General features: G+C 40.0%; 1 protein-coding gene and 1 pseudogene across 2 annotated transcripts; one reads left to right on the top strand and one right to left on the bottom strand.

The window, feature by feature from the left end:
* Window positions 1-644: 644 nt before the first annotated feature.
* On the bottom strand, window positions 645-12,663 carry LOC103731144 (zinc finger protein OZF-like). 2 transcript variants are annotated; one of them, XM_029561796.1, is made up of 4 exons: window positions 12,168-12,650; window positions 11,914-11,971; window positions 11,116-11,242; window positions 645-1,011 (listed from the first exon to the last, which is right to left on the bottom strand). In XM_029561796.1, exons 1-4 carry the CDS (start codon window positions 12,265-12,267, stop codon window positions 946-948), a joined length of 351 nt encoding a protein of 116 aa, XP_029417656.1. In that variant the 5' UTR covers window positions 12,268-12,650; the 3' UTR covers window positions 645-945. The 2 variants fall into 2 exon arrangements, with proteins under 2 accessions (XP_029417656.1, XP_029417655.1); XM_029561795.1 differs by lacking the exon at window positions 645-1,011 and having other exon boundaries at window positions 9,284-11,242; window positions 12,168-12,663.
* On the top strand, window positions 2,177-3,353 carry LOC103731143 (annotated as a pseudogene).
* Window positions 12,664-19,824: the final 7,161 nt, after the last annotated feature.

Below are 19,824 nucleotides of genomic sequence, written 5' to 3'. Positions count from 1 at the left end.
TAAAACATATGTGTAACTATATGCATATTTGATATATTCACAAAATATGCACAAGTACTTTGTGGACAAATATGCAGAAACCAGGATTATAAGGGATCTAGTGTGTGAATATTTTAATTTCAGAGACATGAAGGATCACACTATAGGCATAATACTTGGAGTTCTCAGGGATTCAAATTATAAGCAATATTGAAACATTAGAGGTTCCTAGAATAATCCAGGATTGTAACCTACATAAGTATAAACAGGAAAAAAAGAATTGTGGGTCTGGGTGTTTGAACTCAGATAGCCAGGCTTCTTGGCAAGTATCTCCACTCAATGAGTCATCTGGCCTGTCTCACAGTCCCTTCTAAAATGGAAAAAGTTTAAAGAAATAATTAGAAAATTCAAAAACACAGAGCTATAGAGTAGGAAGTGAGTATATTTAAGAATTTTAAAAAATATAATTCAGAAAGCCAAGGGGAAGACAAAACAAGAGGGGATCATATAATCATAACTAGAAACAACATGATTGAGAAAATGTGGAACAAGGTCATACCCACAATAAAATTCACTAAAAGGTCATGGAATAAAAGTAAATATTATACTCTCAGAGAAAGGAGTAATAGTTTGTTGTTTAATAACATAAGCTTCACTTTATTAATAAAAAAGTACACACTTGTTTCAGACTTCTGTACATTTTAGGAAACGTGTTATTTAAACAAAGAATACATTCTTCTGTTAGAATGCATTTTATCCTGGAACCTACGCGGGAAATTTCTTTCTGGCATTAACAAGATAATGTAACACTTAGGGATAAAGATGCAGACTAGCAGCCCCATGATGGAGGCCAAGATGGAGAACCCCATGGCCACCATAGCCATATCATTGGTGCTGTGGTAGATAGGGAGGAAGGTGACCCAGGCACTGCAGAAAATCAGCATTGAGATGGTCAGGAACTTGACTTCATTGAATGGACCCAGCCAGGAAAGCCACAGTGATGCTCATCATGGTGAAAGGAACCAGGTTTTCCTGAACACAGAAGAAGGGAATGAGTGAGCCTTTGTTGCTGTGGCCATGTTCTGAGTGAGCAACTTTGTCAACAGAGAGAAAATCCCATCCAAATGCCACAATGAGTGAGTTGGATGAAGGTGCAGAGGCAGATGATGAAGTTGGTGCCCCTGATACCAGCACCCTTCATCCTTCTTCCTTGAGCAGTGGCCTTCAAGGTTTTGTAGTCAGGTATCTTGACATTCAATTATTAATTCATTAATTTATCAGGATTGTATGTTTATACAGCATTATATTGGAAAATAATATCAGTAACATTTCTTTCAAATGAAATTTTATTCTTACTTACTTTACAGTAGTAAATTGGTCAGCACCACTAGCATAGGGTCTTGTAAACATAGTAACATGGTGTGCTCTTGTCTCATTCTCATTTTCAACAATGAACTACAGCACATAGGGATTGCTTAGGAATGTAAACACAGTTTCTCTTACTGTTGGCTTAGTGATGTTTCTTTCTGTCATTGCTTGTTTATAATGTATGAAGTGTGTGGTTTTAATATATTTTTCTTTCTTTATTGAGATTATTTTTTTCCAGGAAAAAATTTCCCAAATTATATTGCATATGACAGATTGGAAGATATAGCTAAATTACCTGACAATTTGAAACAGACTCTGTGAACTCAGTTCATAAAAATTGTGGGTTTTAAAATAGTTTCTAATAATAGTATTGCCTGGTATGGATATCAATATAACTATTTTTCGAGATTACAGTTTGCTATTTATCTCAGGATGGTCTGGAACACACTCGACAACTCAGGGTAAATTCAAATTCCTGAGTACTATTAACCTGCTGTTATAAAATGAATGTTTACATACTAACTTTATGCAAATTGAATATTAATAATAAAAATTGTGTCATACTTCCTGTCTTCCACTTTCTTTGTGTGAATCGGCTCTTCTATTTTGATTTTGTGAAGAATTATTCAAATGCTGAGCTATAACTTTTATTCAATTAAATACATATAAATGTGCATATATGTGAACACACACACACACACGCCCATATATGCTCCTGAACAGTTTTAAAAATTTTTTATTACTTTTATGTGCATATGTGTATTGCATGCATGTATATAAGTGCACCCATGTCATGCAATGCCCGTAGAGGACAGAAAAGTGCGTCAGATCTTGGAACTGGAGATACTTATGGTTGTTAGCAGCCATGTGACCACTGAGATTTGAATGCAGATCTTCTGAAAGAGCAGCCAGTGCTCTTAAGTGCTGAGTCATTTTTCCAGGCCTGGTAGGTTTAATTTTAACTCTCTTGAGTAAATAAGAGGCTTGAGATATGCTTCAGCAGTGAAGAACAGTTCCAGGCAACCATGTCAGTTGACACACAATTACCTATTAATTCCAACTCCACTTCTCTCAGGCCCCCTCTCAGCCAGCCTCTGCCTTTACTGCATAGCCTGCTCGGCAGCCCCCTTAGGACGTCAGTCTGCTTAGCTGAGGAGAAGAGGAAGTACGTGTATAATGCCCTGGCACGGGTAGCATTGTGAGTGTTTTGTGGAGAACACCTGAGTTAGTGGGGAGAGGAGCTCGGTGGTCATGATGGGGCAGCTTTCTAGGGCCACAGCAGCAGATGGTTGAGCACTCAACTCAGACAGAAACATGCAAGAAGGGGGCAGGCACGGACAGCCCAAATCATGAACTCCAATGTAGATATTCTGCCTCTTCACATCATCCGCCTGGTGTAAAAGGGGTTGACCACCCTGACTACAGACCCAACATACGGCATTAAGGTCTTCCCCAAAGAGGACCCCACCAACCTGCAGGTCACCATCGCCAAACCAGAGGGAACTCCCTCAGCTGGAGACCTGCTCTGTATGAAGCTCTTACTGGGCAATGACTTCCCTGCCTCCCCACCCAAGGGCTAATTCCTAATTAAGATCTTCCACCCTAATGTCAGTGCCAATGGTGAGACCCGTGTCAAAGTGCTCAAAGGGACTAGACTGCTGAGGTAGGCATTCAACGTGTGGTGCTAATCAAGTGCCTGCTGAACCACCCAAACCCCCAGTCTCCATCATCGAGGAGGCAGGCCACCTGCTTTTGGAGAACTATGAAGAATATGCTTCCTGGTCCCATCTGCTCACTGAGACCCAACGGGTGCAGATGGAACCATCAGTGGAGAGCTGAGGCTACCTGGGCCCTAGCCCTTATGCTACAACCTCCTCCATGGACCCCCATGGTCCCTGAGGGCTTAGGAGGAGCACAGGGTCCCATGATCAAGAAGCATGCAGGCAATGGATATAAGAATCTGGCAGCTAAGTAAAAAGATGGACAAGAGGCAGGCACTAAGGTGACTGTAGTGGACTCACCTCCCTCTCCCTGCTGTTCTGTCACCTCACACTCTGTCTCTAAGTTGTTTAAATTATTGCTGGGGTGGGGGAGGGAGCTGGGAGGGAGACCAGGACATGGACTTCTTTTTTTCTTAAAGTTGGAAAAGATAAATGTGAAAGTGAAATATGATCATTTTAAGTAAATATTTTCAATTATAGATTTTGTTGCTTCTTTTCCATGCTGGTCTAGATTGCCTTCAATTGGGGTGACAAAACACTCTGACCAATACCAACTGGTGGAGGAAAGGGTTGATTTGGATTACATCTCCTGGACCACAGTTCATCATTGAGGGAGTACAAGATAGGGACTCAGGGCAGGAACCTGGAGAAAAGACCTGAAGCACAGGCCACGGAGGAACACTCTCACCTGCTCGCTCCCCTGGCCCATGCAGCATGCTTCCTTATACAATACAAGACAACCTGCCCAGGGGTGGCACTGCCCACAGTAGGCTTGGCCCTCCCACATCACTCACAAACCAAGAAAATACCCCACAGACACAGCCATGTGCCAGTCCACTGTTGGAAATCCCCAATTGAGGGTCTGCGATCTGGATGTTCATCTGATAAGCCATAGTCCTACCTCCTTCCCATGCTTAGAGGAAGCAGTCAAGCCCATTAAAGGGTGGAGCCTCCACCACATTGGAGCATGGGTGAGCGCAGAGTGAGGGACCTGGGACGGGAGATGGGTGCCACGTGCATTTCAAATATGGAAAAGCCTGTAAGAATCCAGTGTCTTTGTAAGTCACCGCCCTCAAAAATGTCTCATAAACTATGCAAAATTCAAATAGGGTGTCTTATGTCAGTTTTGTTGATCTATGTCAAGACTGTGATGCCGTGAGTTGGTAAGCGAGGATCTCCCAGCAAGGAGGAAGAAACATAAGTGAAACAAATTCCAGCAGTCTTGAAGGATGACGCTGGAAACAAGAAGAGGCACGAATCCGGGAAAAGCAAGGGGGTTAGCAGTGGTGCTCATATGGGTCACACAAGGGATCATAGAACATGTAACTAGAATGACCCTGGCAACACAGATGCGGATCGACTGAAACGGGAACAATCCCTGGGTCACAGCTGTCCTGTAAATATGGGGAAATAGTTTAGTCGTTTCTATGTGAAAATTGTTTAAAGATCATAGAGAGCCTTAAAAATTATAGAAGCCTTGGAAAGGACGGGAATCCAGAGAGGGGGCCACTTTACATGATAAAAGATTTGCCTGATATAGAGGCAGCATCAGGGGAGGCTGAAAAGTCTAAGGAGTTACTGGAAAATTCAATCTTAGACTCAGAGCTGAGAGAGAGAAAAAATGGAGGATGTTAAGTTGTGTAAAGTTAGAGGACCAGGAGTCAAAGTACCCAAGAAAAAGACAGATCGAAATGAGAAAAGAAACAACCTAAAACTAATAGTAGCTAAATCTGACCCTCAGATTGACCTACATTTGATACAAAAAGGAAAAAGGATTAACAGTACTGTAGCTAGGATAAAGCACTCCACACTGGAGCTGTTGAAACTAGAAGAGACTTTCAAGCAAGCAATCAAAGAGCCCCTCACCATGTGACTCGTGAGGGTATGGGACATGGGAACAAATAACGTCATTCTAAATCCTTCAGAACTTTACAGATGAGTTATACAACCACCCATCCATCCTTGTGACATAGGCTGTTTAGCCTAGGCCAGTACAGGAAGGAGAAGTCCCTAATGAAATAGCTTGTGCAAAGTATTAAAGATACATGGTCATCACCAAAGGAGACTCCTGTGATTGACAGGGGCTGGGGAACTATAAAAGAGGGACAGGCATTACTGAGAGGAAAAGGTATGAAAAAAGCAATATATAATGCCAAGTTCATTGGGCCAGATAGTGCTAGGTTCACCTGAGATATAAAGGAAAGCTTAATTCAACTGAGATCTCAAAAATGGTATAGAGCTTTAATGGTTTTGCTAAGTCCTTTAATGGGACAGAATCTTTGTAAAGTGAGAGAGGATTTAGCACACCTAAGTGACTCAAACAATCATGTAAATTGTGTCTGTAGAATAACAGAACAACAAACAAAAGATATAAAAAACAGCAGACAGAAGAAATCGTCCATCTGGCTTACTCAAAGACAAATGTAGCAAGATTTATGTTGAGCCCAAATTCCCAAAGAAAAAATTGATAGAAAACCAAATTCAGTACTAAGGAGTTCTGGAATCCTTTAAAACCTGAAGAACCATTTACAAAAGGCAGTCAGAGGATAAAAACTGTCCCAGGGGTGATTAAGAATTCCCAAAGATTAAATAAGGTACATCTCTCTCCTGAGAAAGGCTATGATAGGGGGAGAGGCAGTTTTTCCCACCAGGGCCTCCCCCAGCAGCCAGGTACGGTCAGTGGAGAGATGGCAGGTATGGCTACAGCCAGGAAACAAACCCAGGGACTGCCTGACTCATGGAACCAACAGGTGCAGTGGGGACAAGAGCCATCCTCTGCCTCCTTAGCCCAGTCCAGGTCAGGCAACTGGAGCCAGCCCCTTTAAGTGGATGCAGGATTAAAGAATACAGAGGCTTCATTTAAGATCCTAAGAATGCAGAATGACCCCAAAGGGATAACTAAAGATACTAAAGAACTAACCAAATTAATACTTCTTACCAATGCTACAGTACCTAACAAAGATCTATGGAGAGAACAATTATGAATGGATAAAAACTTTCCATGCTGTGCTAGACCTTGTCTATGATTGATTGAATATATGATGTTAACCTTTGAGTTTTTTACAGATGTGAAACCCATTTGAAAGATATCTGAAGAAATAAAGGCAAGCTATAGCTGTAAGATTCTTGGCAGTTTTATGGTTGGGTAAGATAAAAACAGAGGCTCCCAAAACTGTACAACTGTTAAGAAAATCTACAGGATCAGGGGTGGGTTGCCCCCCTATGAGTTGTTGGTCAGAGAGAGATCCTAGAGGTCCTCCAATGAAAAAATGCTACTTTTTTCTTTCTTTTCTTTTTTATTTTTGAGTTAGGTTCTCCCTGTAGGCCTCAGCTGACCTGCATAGACCAGGATGGTCTTGAACTCTCAGAGATCCTCCTGCCTCCACCTCCCAAGTTCTGGGATTAAAGTTTTGGGCCACCTCAGCTGGCCTTCAACGGATTTTTTTATATGTTACAAAATACTCCAAGATGTAATATCTGCCAATAAGCACAATTTAGCCTATGTCAATACATACAGTTTACAGTTTAATCTGAAGGGGAGTTGATACATGACTAAATTTTCTATGCATAGTGTGATATTTTCCACCTAGTCTTGTTTGAAACTAGGACACATTCTGGCTATTCACTTGTAAAGTCTAGTTGGACCTTTCAGGGAACACCTCTCAGTGCCAGACCTTATCCTTTCATTGCATATAAGGGAAAAGATTTTCATTATATCTGGAATTTCGGGGACTAAAGCTAAAAATAACAGATCTTGGGCTCCAGGTTTCCCAATGATGGAAAAAAATGGATTTCCAATGAATCCATTTAGAAAATGGGATAATTATTAAGAAAGAGAACAAAGTCTCAACATTGAAAGAAAATCAATCACTTCACCTATGATGGTCAGTAGATGAGCTCACCTTGCAGTTGATAGTCCAGCAGTGTCTATGTATAGGATAGAGAGGACAATGCAGAGGCTGCACAGTCCACACAACTGGACATCTCAGCAGGACCGTTCTGGCAGAGATCTGAAAAATTCCTAGAGTTGTAGCTCTTTAGTCCATGTTGGAAGGATAATGCAGATGCTGTCTGTTACTGGAGGATTGTAGCAGCTACAGCAGCAGCCACAGGAGTAGACACACTCTTCAGAGAGAAAACACATGAAGGCAGGAAATGCTGCTTTTTCTTCAGACATCTTTATTGAGGTGCCAAACAAGTTTTGCCTGTTCTATATGTTTTGGCAGGTCACATATGTAAGCCAATTTCTCCCTCAAGTACTGGCAAACACACCATATACAATCTATGCCAACCAGTGACATGTGCAAATATACCCTCCTACACGTGGACACTGGTACAGGCCTCTTACACCATTTCCAGGCAAGTAACAGGAAAAGCCACCAACAAGGCTTTCCCCCAACTCAGTGTCATGTAATTGACCATGACAAGGCTCTTCATTTCACAAACACTGATCCACAGACCTCAACTAAAGGCAATCAGCTGCAATCAGTTCTACCCCAGAAACCTATTGGGAGTAGGTGTTTTAACGGGTTATTCATATTGGTGTTTTAACAGGTTATTCGTATCGCGATGTGTTGTCAGAAACATTAAACACCAGCACTTGGATGTCAGTGGCAGGTGAATATCTCCCCCACAAACCATGAAGCCCTCCACAAACCATGAAGGCTATTGCCACTACTGTTGGTTACATGCTGAAACAAGATGGTAGGTCACTATTGCTGAAGACATCACATGCTCAGGTTGCAGACTATGGAGAAATGATGCTGGAATAAGGTGGACACTACCTCCATTCTAGCTGGCTTGCATGGTACCTGGTGATGCAGATTGCTGAGGGACAATTGTCACCAAGAGTCCTGCTCAATCATCAACCCTGTGTGACCAATACCAACAGGACAGTCAGAATATGCCTCCTGGTGGTACAGTGGCACAACTACTGTTTGGGTCCAACAAACAGCTTTCAGGTTGGATTTACAGCCCACTCCACAATAGGAAATTTGTGCCTGATATTATAAGACAAAAACAAAACTCGTGGCCGGTGAGGTCATAGACTCCAGTTGGGAAGCAATTGCTATTGTTCTTTTAGATGGATGTGATGTGCTTCTCAAATTCCCTTATGAATATTTCATTTTATGTTTAAGAGGTCAATACTACCGTCAGTGGCAATCCATCATGGAAGGAATCGTCCTTTCACAATGGATGGTATACCACAAAGACTCAGAATCAATGAAGATCCTGGGAAAAATGAATATTGCACAGGTACAGTGGCCTAATGTTAGCTAGAGAGGAAATCTGTATCCACACCCTTTGCCCACAAGGATCAAAAACCATTACAAAAAGAGTTAAGAGTCAGAAGAAGGGGTGGAGTGTTGAGGAATTTTTTTCTGACTTGATGCAGTCCTTCTTAAAGTGAGGAATGATACTCAAGAATTAAATAGAAGTTCTGGAATATTGAAATTTACAAAATTCCCAAGGCCACTCCACAAGGCTATAGAAGCAGTAAACAAGTGTGAAAAGTTATTCCCCAACTAACCAAACTGCCTCCCAATTGGGCAGAGATCTCAGATTGCAGCTTCCACGAGTCATCACTTATAGTGATTGGGATTTTTCGTGATGCAGATGTCTGTGCTTGTCCATGTTCCTGGAGGTAACCCCAGTAAAATCCTTGGTTCACGTAATCAGACTTTGGTAGAATTGCTTGTTTGTGTCATTAGTTTCATATCTCAGGTGAGTAAATGTTTGCTCACGTCTCCCCAGGAAAAACGTCATGTAGCACTGCTGCTCTTGGGAACTGTGACAGCACGATTGAAACTGCTCTGCCATGTAATTTAGGAAGTTGACCACCATAGGCATTGTTCACAGTCATAGGGTTCTTTGCCACAATTAATTTCCTCTTGTAATTGTAAGGAACTATGAAAAATAAAGCTTTCCACATTCTTTGCATGGACAGGGTTTCTCTCCAGTATGAATTTTATGTAAGATGTAAGATAAATGTACAAATGTAGGATTTGCATTGCTTTCATTCATTTCATTTTGGTCCAATATGAATTTTGACATAAAGGAAGATAACTGTATCAGCTAAAGGCTTTATCCCACTGTTTGCATTCATAGGTTTACTAAAACATGGATTCTTTCATGTAAAGATGGTTGAGTTCTAAAGCCCTTCCACACCATTATTCACAGGGTTTTGTGTAGTAGGAAGTAGGATTTGCATTGCTTTCATTCATTTCATTTTGGTCCAATATGAATTTTGACATAAAGGAAGATAACTGTATCAGCTAAAGGCTTTATCCCACTGTTTGCATTCATAGGTTTACTAAAACATGGATTCTTTCATGTAAAGATGGTTGAGTTCTAAAGCCCTTCCACACCATTATTCACAGGGTTTTGTGTAGTAGGAAGTTGTCAGGTCTCTGAACATCATGGCGGCATTTGAAGTCTTCACTACATTATTTACATTCATATGATATTTCTCCAGTTTGCGATTTTTCATGTAACTTAAGATATTTGTGCCATCTAAAGGCTTTACCATATTGTTTACAGTCGTATGGTTTTTCTCCAGTATGAATTTTTTCATGTAACTTAAGATAATAATGGACTCTAAAGGCCTTACCACATTGGTTACATTCATGTGATTTATCTCCAGTATGAATTTTTTCATGTAACTTAAGATATTTATGCCATGTAAAATTCTTACCACAATGTTTACATTCATAAGGTCTTTCACCAGTATGTTTTTTCATCTAAATGAAGACTACTGTTATGTCTAAAGGCTTTACCACATTGTTTACATTCATGTTTTTTTTCTCCAGTATGCATTTTTTCATGCCAATGAAGGTAACATTTATGTTCAAAGGCTTTATAACATTGTTTACATTCATATTGCTTTTTCTCCAATATGTGTTTTTTCATGACAATGAAGGTAACTTTTACGTGTAAAGGCTTTAGAGCATTGTTTACATTCATATGGTTTTTCTCCAGTATGCGTTTTTTCATGCCTATGAAGATGACTTTTATGTGTAAAAGATTTACTGCATTGTTTACATTCATATGGTTTTTCTCCAGTATGAATTTTTTCATGTAAATGAATATAACTTTTATATCTAAAGGCTTTACCACATTGTTTACATTCATATGGTTTTTCTCCAGTATGAATTTTTTCATGTAAATGAATATAACTTTTATATCTAAAGGCTTTACCACATTGTTTACATTCATATGGTTTTTCTCCAGTATGCGTTCTTTCATGCCAATGAAGGCAAATTTTACGTGTAAAGGCTTTACAGCATTCTTTACATCCATATGGTTTTTCTCCAGTATGTGTTCTTTCATGCCTATGAAGATGACTTTCATGTGCAAAAGCTTTACTGCATTCTTTACATTCATATGGTTTTTCTCCAGTATGATTTTTTTTATGTAATTTAAGACATTTTTTCCATTGAAAGGCTTTACCACATTTTTTACATTCATATGGTTTTTCTCCAGTGTGAATTTTTTCATGTAAATGAAGATTACTGTTACATCTAAAGGCCTTACCACATTGTTTACATTCAAAATGTTTCTCTCCTGTATGTATATTTTCATGCTTTTGAAGATGACTATTATATCTAAAAACTTCATCACATTGTTTATATTCATGTGTTTTTTCTACACGATGAATTCCTTCATGTCCTTGAAGAGAAGTGGAAGAACTCAGCTGTTTCCCACATATATTACATTGATAATGCTGTCCTATAGTTCCTTCAGATGTGTGAAGTAAAACTGTAACAGCAGAGGCCTTTCTATATTCTTTGTATCTATGGAGTGGGTTTTTACTGTGTGTTTCCTGATCTATTACCAACAAACGTTGGAAATCAAAATGATTTAAAAATGTATTATATTGTAAAGGGCCATTCGCAGTTTGAGTTCTCATATGTCTTTGACAGCTTGTGAGAGAGTTAGAGTTCTGGGGCTTGTTTCCATACTCCTCATGCTCACATGGTTTGTACTGAGAGTGAGAGGTAGGATGGTTATGGAAGAGTGAATGACACATGGAAACCTTCCCACACACATTGCTTTCACATGGGCTTAGGTTGGTAGAACTTGTCATGCTCATATTGGCATTTGCTACCCATGTGAAAGGTTCTCCATCCAGAAGATCTTCTTTGTGCTCACAGAATGTCTCCACCATGAAACTTCTGAAAAAATGACAAGTATATTAGTAAAAGGTGATTTACTACTATTTATGACAATGTGTGGGTCACATACTGTTCCTAATTAGGTAAAGTATATGCCTTCAGCCACATATGGGTCATTGGAAACTAAACAGATGGATAATTCTACACTATGGTTCCCACAGGGCTATGCTAAAAAGACTGGCATTTGTTAATCTGAGTTTTTAGTACCATTTGCGTGTGAAATGCCCTGCAAACACTGAATAGGATTCTTAAATTGAAGTACATGGTTCATTTCCTAATTATAAAAAAAAACCCAAAAATCAAAGTTGTGCTCATTGTTTATTTATTCACAAATGCTATTATGAAATTTCTTTTAATTGGAGCACAGAGAGATGGTTCAGCTCTTCAAACACTGTTGCTGCTTTTCAGCAGAGCTTAGCTTGGTTGCCAGCATCCAAAACAGGTAACTCACCACCTCTGGTAATTACTACTCCATGCGTCCAACAACTTCTTCTGACCTCCTTTTGCACATGCATACAGGTTTGCAAAGAGAGACAGAGAGATAGACAGGCATGCAGATAAACACAAACACACAGACACACACACACACACACACACACAAATAATAAATTCAACATAAATCTTTCAAAAATTCCTTCAAAGAGACTTTCCTTCTACTGTTTTCAAAGTACCTTAGATTTTTTCTGGAACTTTTACAATGGAGAGCATTCTCATCTTCACAATTGTTTCCTAAGATGTAGTGGAAGAAAATATTGATGAATTAGAAATTACTGAAAATAGTTTGTAGATTCAGCATAGATGAAATATGCCTGGTTTTTATATATACCATATTAATCCCTTTCAATACTCCAAATTGCAGAGGCATATAATGACAAGAAACGCTTCTTCCTTTATATAATAAGGGAAGGGATGATGACATTTTTACCTATAAAAGTGAAGTTCCTCCAGGTTTCCAGCATCACATCTCTGTACAGTTTCTTCTGAGAAGGATCTAGCAAACCCCACTCTTCCTGGGTGAAGTTCATGGCAATATCCTCAAATGTCACAGAATCCTAAACATTACATAGACTCCATTGATAATATGATCTTACAATTCTGTACTATCTACACATTTTGTTCAATGACACATAAGTCCAATTAGCATGCAGGAACCTGCTTGTCCTTCAAAATTCCTGCTAACAATGTTTAAGTTGTGCCGGCATGAGAAAATTTACCATTGGGTACAGATTGCATGAATGTAAATGATAACTCACCTAGCAGAAATGATTCATACAAACTCTATGGTATGTTATGAATAGTTCTCATTAAGAAAGTCTATTAATCTATACAAACTCAAAGAGATAACTGGAGGATCAGCCCTGTGACACAAAATAATAACAGGCATTGAGTGTAATGAGCTTTCCTGGTGGGCACAAATTCACTCATGCTGTCAAACCTTGTTAAATTGTGAAATGAGCCCATTCTATGTGCTTACAGGGGAAATGATGTAAATACTATATATAGTTTACTCAAGCACAATTTAAAAAATTATTTTACTTATAATTTTTATTTTATGTGTATGAGTGTATTTCCTGCACGTATGTATGTGGGCCTCTGATGTGCAATGCCCTCAGATGTCAGAAGGGGACACTGGATTCCTTGGAACTGGAGATACAGACAATTGTTTACTGCCATGTGGGTGCCGGGAATAGAACCTGGATCCTCTGCAAGAGCAGCCAGGGCTCTGAATCACTTAGCCATCTCTCTAGTCCCTCAAGCACAATTTTAATTAAACAATAAATATCATACACAATTAATACTTAAAGAACAGAAAACAATACTTTTTTAAAATATTTTAGGTAATGTCAAATGTGAAAAAGTATAAAATTGACATGTGCTTCAGAATGAGCTCAATATTATTAATCACGCTGACATGTGTATAGTCACAGCTACATTAGAGAATGAGACAGAAGGTAAAACAGGACCAATGGAGGCCAACTCAGTCTATACCATGAAGCAAAAAACCCACCTCAGGAAGAAAAGTAAAAGGGAAAATTGACTGGAATGGGGAAAGGCAGGAAGCAGGTCACCAAAATTCAAGATTTCATTTGATACTATTAGAGACAAATTCACGAACCGGCAGAGCAGACAATTTTGTACTGAATAAGAAACTGACCAGGATCAGTAAGTGTTTAGCAGCTGTCAAAGTCAAAGACCAACAAGTGATGTTTTGTCTAACATACTTCAAGGACTTCCAAAAAATTAGGTAAAGACAAAGCGCCAAAATTTATTGCCACTCTATAAAAATGAGTTCACAGGGGCCAGGGAACTGGCTCAATAGGTAAAGCGCTTGCCAGGAAAGAATGATGACCTGAATTTGATCCCTGGAACCTACACAAAGGTCAAAACAGAGAACAGAAAATAAAACGTTGGTCCCCTGACAATTATGACATGCACACACTCATATACATGCACATCATACATACAATAATATTTTGAAACAAAAATTCAGACAATCAACTTTTCTTATTTTATGTGTATGAGTGTATTGTCTGCATGTGTGTAGGTGCATCCATTTCTTGCACTACAGTCAGGGTCAGAAGAGGGCGTTGGATCCCCTGAAACTGATGCTATATATGGTTGTTAGCTGTCATGCGGGTACTAGGGATTGAACCTGGGTCATCTACAGAAGCAGTGAGTGCTCTTAAGTACTAACCCATATCGCCAGGGCCAATAAGCACTCTTAAGTCAAAATCTTCAATTTCAGTCTTAACAAAATGACATGAACTGCAGCAGCATGTCAGATATGGATACTGATTTCAGAAAAAAATCACTGCTGGCCAGGACTTCACTTCCCCCAGAAGACTTTTCCACAAGATCAAGACAAAGCTAGTGCCTGTGTGAACATCACCTCTGGTCAGTCCAGGTTACCATCCAGACACCCAATACGTAGCTCCAAAATGAAACTGGGTTTCACTTCCATGAGGCAGAAATCCATTGTTCTAATGGGATGCCATGTCTTAGACTGCTGAAAAAACTTCCTTTCACATAACACGGAGATCTGTCACATCTGCCTTTTTCACTGGCACTACACATAATTGGGACTTACAATGGACCCTGCATCCTCCATACCTTCACCTGGGGGAAGGACTCAAAATTTGCACAAACTTGAACCTCAGACCTTTTCATGGGCAGATGGAACAATGTCTACTCATACTGCAGAGTATGACACTCAAAAGAAACGATTCTACCAAAGTATAGTTTAATATATTTACCGAACTTCTATACAGAGAACGGGTTAGGGCCATGGCTGACAGAAACACAGTCGAAACATTGAAATGCCCCTTACCCTGCATAATGACTCATAAAACCTCCATCTAGAAAGGTTCCTGAACAACTACTGGGGAACATCAAGGCGAGAGAGTCAGCATTTTCAGTATTTGTTATTGGTTAAATGTTAATCTTTATGTATATATACTGTTGCTGAGGGGCACTGTGAACCTTGTTTCAGGAGATTAGAGCCTCGTAACTGTAGTTTAAAAAGTACATTATTTTTCTTTATGTGCACATGAATAGCTCTCAGTGAATGTCATGAGTATTTAGCTCCCTCAGAGGACAGAAGAGGAGGTCAGATTCTCTGGAACTAGAGTTACAAGCAGTTGTAACATACATCACTGCTGGAAACTGAACTCTGGTTTTCTGGATGAGCAGCAAATGCTGTCAACTGCTGAGCCATCTCTCCAGCCCCATAAGTGAGCTTATGCTCACTTTTTTATTTATTTATTTATTTTTGATCTTTTTGAGAAAGGGTCTCCCTGTAGCCCCAGCTGGCCTCAAATACTATGTAGACCAGGCTGGTGAGAAATTACAGAGATCTACCTGCCTCTGCTTCTGGAGCAAAAGGATTAAGATTGGGATTAAAGACTTGCCCACCACACCCAGCTACTGCTTAAGTTTTACAAATCTCTCTATTCCCTTCCTGAGAAAATATCAATTTAGAAGAAATACCTATGAAAAACTCCATCTCTACCTCAGGCTCTTAGATTTTTCCGCCCTAACATGTTCTCTGAGCCCCGATTGATAGCCATCTGTGCTCTGATGACATCTAACACAAAGGAACAAGGTGTAATTGAGCAAACAATTGTTCAGCCCATCCTCAAAGCAATCTACTGATACAGCAATCCCCATTAAAATTATGACAAAATCCATTACAGAAATTGAAAAAAGAATTTCAATTTTTATTGGGAAGCACAAAAAAACCCAGGATAGTTGAAACAATCTTCAATAATAAGAGATCTGCTGGAGACATCACCATATTTAATCTCAAATATTACCATAGAGCTATAGTAATAAAAACAGATGGGACTAGCATTAAAACAGACACACTCATCAACGGAAAAGAAGAGAGGACCCAAGTTTGAGTCACATACCTACAACAACTTCATTTTTCAGAAAGGAACCCAAAACACACACTGGACTAAAGACAGCATGTTGAAGAACTGGTGGTAGTCAGACTGGATTGCTACATGAAGGAAACTGCATGCCTATCTCTCACTATGGGAAACCTAACTGCAAGTCAATGAAGGGCTTCAACATAATGACTGATACTTGAACATGATACCTCAACATAATATAATTCAATATAATTTCTAAATATTAGAGAACAGAGAGTAGGGAATATACTGGAACCAAGAAGCACAGGAAAGGACTGTCTGAACAAGACTCCTACAGCATAAGCATTAAGTCCACAACTGATGCATTGATCTCATCACCAAAAAGCTTCAGTATGGCAAAATTCACCATCATTCGAGTGAAGAGGCAACCTCCAGAATATGAAAACATCTTTACCAGCCACATGTCTGACACAGGGTTCATATGAAGAATACATGAAGTTCTAAAAAATCTAAACATCAAAACAGAAAAAAGAAATCCAACTAAAAATTTGGGCAAGGAATTGAACAGACGGTTCTCAAGGATGAAACACAACTGGCTGAGAAATATTTAGAAATTGTGAACATCATTAACCACCAGGGAAATGCAAATTAAAACTGTGACATTTCATCTTAGCCCAGTCTTTGAGAACGGCTAAGATCCACACCACAAGTGATGACAAACTGTGGCAAGGACGTGGGGAAAGAGTAACACTTATTCATAGTTGGTGGGCATGCAAACTGGTGCAGCCAGTCATCATTGTGGTTATCATTGTGGAGATTCCTCAAAAAGCTAAAAACACATCACCCAAAGGACCCTGTATCCTACGGCAGAGATACCTGTTCACCCATGTTCATTGCTGCTGTCTTAACAGTAGCCAGGAAATGGAAACCATTTAGATGTCTATGTACTGTGAAAAAGACAAAGTATGAAACTAAATTTACAGATGGAGTATTCTTGAGCTCTTAAGCAAAAATAAATTCTGAAATTCACAGTGAAATGGATGCGATTGGAAACAATCGTCCTGAGTAACAGAAATCAAGAAAGACAAAAGTCCTATGCTCTTGCTTATAAATGGATGCCAGCTTTGAATCCTTATATATGCATATTACAATGGAGAGTAGAGACCAGGAAACTAAGAAATGGCCTTGAGAAGGAAAGTAATGGAGTAGGAAGAGTTAAAGGGGATGTGGTCAGCACAAAGGAGGGAGTAGGGGAGAGATAACTAACATTCAGTCCTTTAGAAAAAGTCCTACAGCCAAGCAAGTGGTGCAAACCATTACTCAAAGCACTTGGAAACCGAGGGTGCATAGGGAGGGGAGACACAGGTGGGTCTCTGTGAAATTGTGGCAGCCAAGTCTACACAGTGACTCCAGATCAGCTGGGGAGATAGGGCGACCCTGTGTGGGCTTCTATTTCATTCTGGAATAAGAGGCAAGACCTTGGAAACACTCAGCTCAGACCCTGAGAATCCCGACATTAGCAGCGTTGGGAAGAAAATTCAAGCATGAATGGGAATGGTAGAAACGAAGAGAGGAAGTGTCAGTCACTTAACCTTTCACATTAGGAAATGGGAGAAACACACAGGAAGTGACATTTGAAAATGAAATCAACAGACAACACTAACAATCACAAAGGGATTCTACAAAACATTAAAGAGAAAAAAAAAATCTCAGGCCCAGTGGAGCATACTTGTAAAGTCAACACTCTTGAAACAGAAAGGGGCATCACCACGACTTCAAGGCCAGACTGGTAAATGCATACATACATGCATACATACCTACATACATACATAATACATATATATGTATGTATGCATGTATGTATGCATGTATGTATATTAGTAAAACTGATAAACCTATAGCTGATAAGACACAAAAATTACATATTAGAGGGCTAATCATTAACATGAATGTTAAAAGTACCTGGAAGAAGTTATTTTTCTCCTTGCTGTGATCAAATACCTGACAAGAACTTAAAAGGACAACAGAGGAAGGATGGCTTTGGGCTTATATTGTAAGAAGGCCTACAGCTCATCTGGGTCGGCAGCAAGGCTAGGTGTTTACACAGCTCACCAATCAGAAAGCAGGCCTTAAGACTGTTCCAGAAGACGATACTTTAGATTAGAGTATTGGGATGACACAGTCTCTGGAACTCCTAAACCAGGCATTCACCTCTTCTGCAGTTTTAGCTCTCTCTGACAATAAATAAACATTTCTCACAGGTTCATCATCAATTCTGTCACTGAGAGAGACTTTCAAGCCCATAATGCCTCCAAGGAGAAGCACAGGCCCAAGCCAAACCTCAGCGTTTGGGATCATTCCTTCACATTATTAACCCAGGGGATCTGGTCCATCATAAAAGCCTCCTACAAGAATAAGGGCCACTCAAAGTGTTTTAGACCTGGCATTATCAAGTCAAATTAAAATCTCTAATTGCAATGAAGCAATAAGGTCCAGTCCTACTGATGGAGAGCAAGAATGACACAGGCAGACAGGGAAGGTCAGAGCAGGTTCCTTAAGATGGGAACAACTTGTTCCCAGGAGCCACTGGTGGAGAGTGGCAGTAAAGAAGAGCCCACTGGGGGTGCACATCCAAGCAGGACCAACAGTGAGAATGGGAAAGAGAGGCTCCACTGACTATACTAGACACTGGGCTTAGGGCCTCTTAAGTGGACTCTCAGCTCCGGGATCTTTCCCTTTCCAAAGGGGAGCTGTTTGCTGTCCTCAGTCCATCCTTTGCCTGTTTCATGAATGAACGTGCCTATTCCCATGATGATCAACCCACCTGTTATAACATGGGTTCTTCTGGCCTCCTACAGAAGTTTATGAACAGGACTCCTCTGATCCTCTTGGAATCTCCATCTACTCTCTGTAGAGATTCAGATAAAATTCACCCTCACAGTTCTCCAGACCCTAATGAACAGCCAATACCTCTCACCTTTCTGGGATCTCTCATATAAACTTAAATTTTATGCGGTGTTTCCTTTATCCACCCCACATCCTATAGAACACTGCCACTCACCTCAGGAAATTCACCTTGACCCTGTTCTTCCATAGAGACCTCTGAAATATTCCTGAATCAAGGGTAAACTTTCCTAAAAGTTACAAAGCACATCTTTACTGCAGTACCAAAGACTGCCTACCTGCTCTCAGGACAATGCTGACATCCTTGGACTCTGTACCGGGTCTGGGCATCTTAACTGCCTCATTACTACTGTCACACTCCTTACCTGCCATATGAAAATCCCATTATTGAGTCACTTTTAATCATCTGATATCCTGTTATTCCTGATCCTGCTGATACATAATTTAACAACCTTGCCCAAGAATCTATGACCTCTTCAGACACCACAACTGAACCCTCACGGAGGACTGTACATTTCACTGCTCTTACATCCTAATGGGACTAGCGATGTCTACACAGCCATTCCATGAGAATGGATTCCAGTGCTGGAGAGATGGGCCAGTGGTTAAATACACATGGTGCTCTTTCAGTGGACCAAGGATCAGTTCCCAGCATACATATGGTGGCTAATGCCCATCTGTAACACTAGTTCCAGGGAATCTGATGTCGTCTTTGGACCACTATGGGCACCAAATGCACGTGGTGCATGTACATACACACAGAACTAACATTTATACAGATAAAATAAATATGTTTTAATGGTCTGAATTATGTCTTCCCCTGGAACCTTATCCAATGGACCCCTTTCTTATTGCACAAATGACCCATCAGAACACTCATAGACAAATGTAACCACAAATTCAGCTTCCTGCATCTCCTCAATCTTCACTTGAAAGCAGTCTGATCAGATGCTGGCCACATAAGCCAGGCTTCCACTTGTATTAAGGCCACAATCTATAAGGAAATGGCTGTTACCACAGGGACTCTTCAATCACACACTTTCACTCTCCTGTTAACAAGACAAAAAAAAAAAAATCTCTGCCTCTATTGAACCCATTTCCAAGACAAAACACAAAACTCACAGGTAGTTTACTTTCAGCACATCTCAAGCAATGCTAAATAAAATGTGAATTTGAGATCAAGAAAATGGCTCACTTGTAAAGTGTTCATCACATAACCATAAAGACAAGAAACCAGATTCCCAGTACTAAGTACAAAGCTGGTCACAGTGCACATGCCTCCATTCCCAAGGTGAGGAGGTGCAG

Source organism: Nannospalax galili, unplaced genomic scaffold (assembly GCF_000622305.1).
Source record: "Nannospalax galili isolate Female #2095 unplaced genomic scaffold, S.galili_v1.0 scaffold6454, whole genome shotgun sequence".
Lineage (NCBI taxonomy): Eukaryota > Metazoa > Chordata > Mammalia > Rodentia > Spalacidae > Nannospalax > Nannospalax galili.
Note: the sequence above shows the minus strand (reverse complement) of the source record. Positions and strands in the feature narration are given on the sequence as shown.

Bases quoted from the DNA above. Each gene is read 5' to 3' on its own strand.
- LOC103731144 (XM_029561795.1), bottom strand. From the start codon at position 12,267: ATGAACTTCACCCAGGAAGAGTGGGGTTTGCTAGATCCTTCTCAGAAG. The intron at 11,972-12,167 runs GTAAAAATGTCA...ACTACATCTTAG, and splicing joins GAGGAACTTCACTTTTATAG to GAAACAATTGTGAAGATGAG. The intron at 11,243-11,913 runs GTACTTTGAAAA...TCATTTTTTCAG, and splicing joins AGTTCCAGAAAAAATCTAAG to AAGTTTCATGGTGGAGACAT.